This window comes from Poecilia reticulata, linkage group LG16 (assembly GCF_000633615.1).
Source record: "Poecilia reticulata strain Guanapo linkage group LG16, Guppy_female_1.0+MT, whole genome shotgun sequence".
In the NCBI taxonomy this organism is placed as follows: Eukaryota; Metazoa; Chordata; class Actinopteri; order Cyprinodontiformes; family Poeciliidae; genus Poecilia; species Poecilia reticulata.
In genome coordinates, this window is record NC_024346.1 from 28,619,006 (window position 1) to 28,623,571 (window position 4,566).

At 41.1% G+C, this 4,566-nt stretch overlaps 1 protein-coding gene across 2 annotated transcripts in view; it reads left to right on the forward strand.

Moving 5' to 3' along the window:
• Positions 1-4,566, forward strand: part of zfpm2a (zinc finger protein, FOG family member 2a) — a 164,842-nt gene that overhangs the window by 156,645 nt on the left and 3,631 nt on the right. For both annotated transcript variants that reach the window (XM_008431810.2, XM_008431811.2), the window contains exons 6-7: positions 1,235-1,441; positions 1,999-2,226. In XM_008431810.2, the coding sequence (XP_008430032.1) occupies positions 1,235-1,441; positions 1,999-2,226 (435 nt within the window). The remainder of the gene's footprint in view (positions 1-1,234; positions 1,442-1,998; positions 2,227-4,566) is intronic.

Sequence of the window (4,566 nt, forward strand, 5' to 3'; positions counted from 1 at the left end):
TGTAATATCTTATTGCACTTGCAAGTACATTTTCTTACAAGTACATTTTCAGGAAGATATAGGAGCTTGTGTTCAGTCAATAAAAAAGTACTAGTTCCACTGGCACATTTTTTCACTTATATTTTTCCCATGTGATAAGTGAAAAAAATCTGTCAGTGAAGCTAGCACTTTTTTATCAATATTCAAGAATTACTGACTTAAACAAGCTCCTATATCTTTCTGAAAAGTTAATTTTAAGTTGGTTTTAATTCCAGGTGTACTAAAAAGTAGACTAAAATACTTGGTAAGGTTTTGTGTTTTTGCAGTTCAGTAGTATGGAAACTGCTACAATTTCGGGGGGTTTTTTTGAGTGTTGAAAATCCTTTGTTTTCATTGGTTTCTTCTAGAACCATCCCTATTGTGGCACATGGTGGTGGCAGCATCATACTTAGAGAAAGGTCTGCTTTAGCAGGGTTAGGAAACTGAGTGGTTGATGGGAAAAGAATGAAGCTAAATCTTGAGAAAACCCACTAGAGGCTCCAAAAGACTCTGGGCATCAGTGTTTCCCCAGCTGTGGTGGAGGTTTGTTATACAGGGACAATTCTGTTAATTCAGTGTAATTCAGAACACAAAGAAAGCTTGCAAATAAAGTAAATTCATCACAGTTGCAGTCAGGTCACCATGTGCCAACATCAGAAAAACACAGCTTTTGGTGCGCTGACTATTATTTATAAGGAAGAATAGTTGAAGTTAATAGTTAAAATCCTGGTAGAGTTGAGCAAACTCCATGTTTCCTGGGATGGCTCAGAAACAACCACTTGGGATGTGTCGAATGGTCGCTATGGAAACTTGCTGACCATGAGATAACATGTTTTGATCATTTTTTACCTTCCTGTTCACCATGCATAGTTGTACAGTACATGAGTTCTTATCCAGGATAGAGGTGGTGGAGAACAGAAATGTGTGATGCCATTTTTATTCCAAAGTGAAACAGGAAGTCATGGATTACTAATGAGAAGGAAATGAAAACTCTAATCAACCTGACTTTCCAAGGAACGACAGTAACTGTCCCATTTGCTATACTGTTAAATTCAATCATTTATTTAATCATAGAAATGCCATTTAATGTATTTTTTTTTACCGTCCCGTTGTGTGACGTCCTGCATAAAGGAGCGTAACCATAGATTCTTCCGTCCAGCAGCTGTTAGACTCTAGAACCATCACCGATACTAAGCCGCCTCTCTGTTTCGTCCAGGTGGTCAGCTGTGGTGCACCACCACCAAGAACATGATGGAGGGCGAGGAGCTAGTGGCGTTCGCCGTGGACTTCGACTCGCGCCTGCAGGCCGTCAACCACATGTCTCTGAGCGAGGGCATGTACCCGGCCCGGCTGCTGGACAGCATCCAGCTCTTGCCGCAGCAGGCCGCCATGGCCTCCATCCTGCCCACCGCCATCGTCAACAGTAAGCGCCCGAACACGTTCCACTCCCTCCACCTTCTCCGGTCCGCTCCCCACCTGCCCGGTCACCTGCTTTTAACGAGCGGCGGCGTCTCCGGCGGGTCGTAGATTAACCCAGATGAGTCTCTGCGTCACAGATAAGAACCGTCGACCTTGAAGTTTTTTTTTTTTTTTGGGGGGGTTTGCGTAAACACGCGCTGAGGCTCCGAAGCGAACGTGTTAATTGCAGAACGCTCGCCTCATGCAAATAGTGTGTTTGTTTACTCAGCAGAGGGCTATCTGGGTTCAGCTCGACAGGGAGGCTGCTGGAAGCAGATGGTCCAGTGTTCTTGTTTGCCCTTGAGAAAGGGCTAGCGACCTCGTGCTAGCGCCGCAGCGATAGGCTGCAGCCCAGGATTTGGTGGGAAAAGCCTTTTAATGCAGGCTTTGAGAGTCACAACTGGAGAAGAGGAGTGTTTATGTTCAAGCTTTTTTTTTATTTTTTATCTTCATACTCAAACTTCAAAGCATTGTTTGTGTCCTCATATCATGTCCCCCTGTTTTGTCCTTTCTCTTCTTTAGAAGACATTTTCCCCTGCAAGGCGTGTGGAATCTGGTTCCGGAGCGAGAGGAACCTGCAGGCCCATCTGATGTACTACTGCAGTGGGCGGCAGCGGGAGACGGAGACGGTGGTGGAGGACGGTGACGGCGGACCCCACCAGACCCCCAGCGTCTGCCCCTTCCCTCAATGCAACAAGAGCTTCTCTGGAGCCAGGGCCCTGGAGATCCATCTGAGCACCTCACACAGCGGTGAGCGGCAACGGCACGGACCACAGAGATACAGATCTGGGGAAAAGTACTAGCTCCCCGTTTTAATTTGTTCAGTATTTGCTTGTTTTGTCACAAAACTCAACAAACTGAGTGAATAGTAGCAGTTTTAAATGCTGAGTTCATTTATCAAAGGAAAGAGCTGCCCCCTACAGATGAATTAGCCATGATTAATCCAATTTTTTTTTAAAGCTGAATAAAATTTTACTCACACCTGGAAATGGCCAAATTTTGACAATCCAAAATTTACAGAAGAACGAAGTAGGCAACAAAATGTGAAATAGTGAAAAAATGTGGGAGAGTCAAAACACAAAATCTTACCAAGTATTTTCAGTCTAGTGCAGATGTCTTAGTGCACTTGAACTAAGACAAGACAAGTAACTTTTCATCAAGATATTGGAGCTTGTTTAAGTCAATAATTCATTAGTATTGATGAAAAAGTTATAGTTATAAATGAAATAGTCTGCCAGTGGAATCAGGCCTGTCATGATAACATTTCCTGGATGATAAATTTTCCCAGAAGTTATCACAATAAATGATAATATTCTTGTTTTGAGACCATTTTCGGGTAACAGTAATGGCATAATAACCCAAGAAAACATCCTCATAGAACAATAAACTTAAAATTCTAATAAACATTTAACACTGGAACTGGAAGACATTTTATTTTATTTTATTTTTTAAAGATTTTTTTGGCTCTAGTGGCCTTTATTTGATAGTTAATTGACAGGAAAGTGGGTAATGAGAGAAGGGGAAAGACATGCAGCAAAGGTTGCCAAGGCCGGGAATCGAACCTGCGACAGCTGCGTCAAGGACGCAACTGTCCTCGACGCAGCGTCGAACAAAGCCTGCGGGATTCCGAAGCCAGAATCCCGCAGGCTTCAGAGATTCTGCGCCACCACAGCACAACCCCTGCTGTGGTGGCGCAGGGGTTAGGTACAACCCTGGAAGACATTTTAAATGTCCAAAACACAAAAAAACACCAAAAACAACAAATGAAACAAATTATGAAGTCTCTGTAAATACAATTGTCCTTCATGATAAAGGCTAGTTGAGACCAAAGAATCAGATCGGAGACTTTTGTTATCTAGTTTTTGGTAGAAAAAGAGAAAAACAATGAATCATGCAACTGGAAATTATTGAGCTCATTTTAATTTAGCAAGCGATTAACTTATTTATTGCTTAATACAACACGCCTAAGTCGAACAAAACATTTTAACTTATAATATGGGACAAATATCTTGTTCCACTGGCAGATGATTTAATTTACAACTTGTACTTTTTCATCAATATTAATGAATTAGTTAGTACACTGGAAATAACACAAATCTAAGATATTTGCTCGAGACCAAAAATACCTGGTGAGATTTTGTGTTTTTGCAGTGCAGAAGGTGTCCCGTTGCACCTGGCGTTAAACGAGTTCAACATTTCAGTCAACAGTCAAACATGGTGGTGGCAGTATGATGGTCTGCACAGGGCCAGACGTACAAGGCAGTGGGTCCCCGGGCTGGAGTCGCTTTTGGTGTCCTATTGACGAAGGGCAACTTTTACTAATGCAAATTACAGGACATTAATTCATACATCAGCAGGTATGAATCCATGTATGATAGGTTCAATACCTCCCATAGCCAATAACTGCATGTTGCTCCCAAAAAAAATCAACTATAACTTCATCATTTTTAAATACTTGAATATTGTTTCTGTTCAGAAAAACCTCAACACAAATACAACTCATCTTATTTGGCCTATGAGTTTTAAATATTATACATTTGCAAAAGCACATATGAATTATTAAAAAAAAAGAAGGAAAACATTCAGGGATGCCCCAAAAATTATTGATGCCCTGGGCTACTGCCCCTGTAAGTCTGGCCACGGGTCCGAGCTGCTGTGATGCTGCAGGCAAATAACGAAGCAGAAATGGATTTATATGGAAAAACTTCACACTGGGATAGATTGGTTCAGCTTTTAAAAATAATTTGAAAAAAAAAATTATATTAAAACTTGAGAATTTTGAGAGAGAAAAGAGAAAAAGCAACAAGACATACATTTTATGTATTTTAAATTTTAAATGAAAATGCTTTAGAAACCTGGACAGTTCTTAAAATGAATATGGAAAAAGTGTCACTTAAGGAATATACATATCCAGCTGTCCGTAAGCACAGCTGACAGTTTATCATTGTGTAAAAAAAAAAAAAAAAAAATCAAGTGAATGGGAATAAGCTTGGCATAAGACGCGAGCGTTTGATGGCGTCTGCAGTTAACTCTAAAGGAGAAGTGGGAGACGAGATTCTGAGCAATTCTCCTCTTTTATCTCCCTCACAG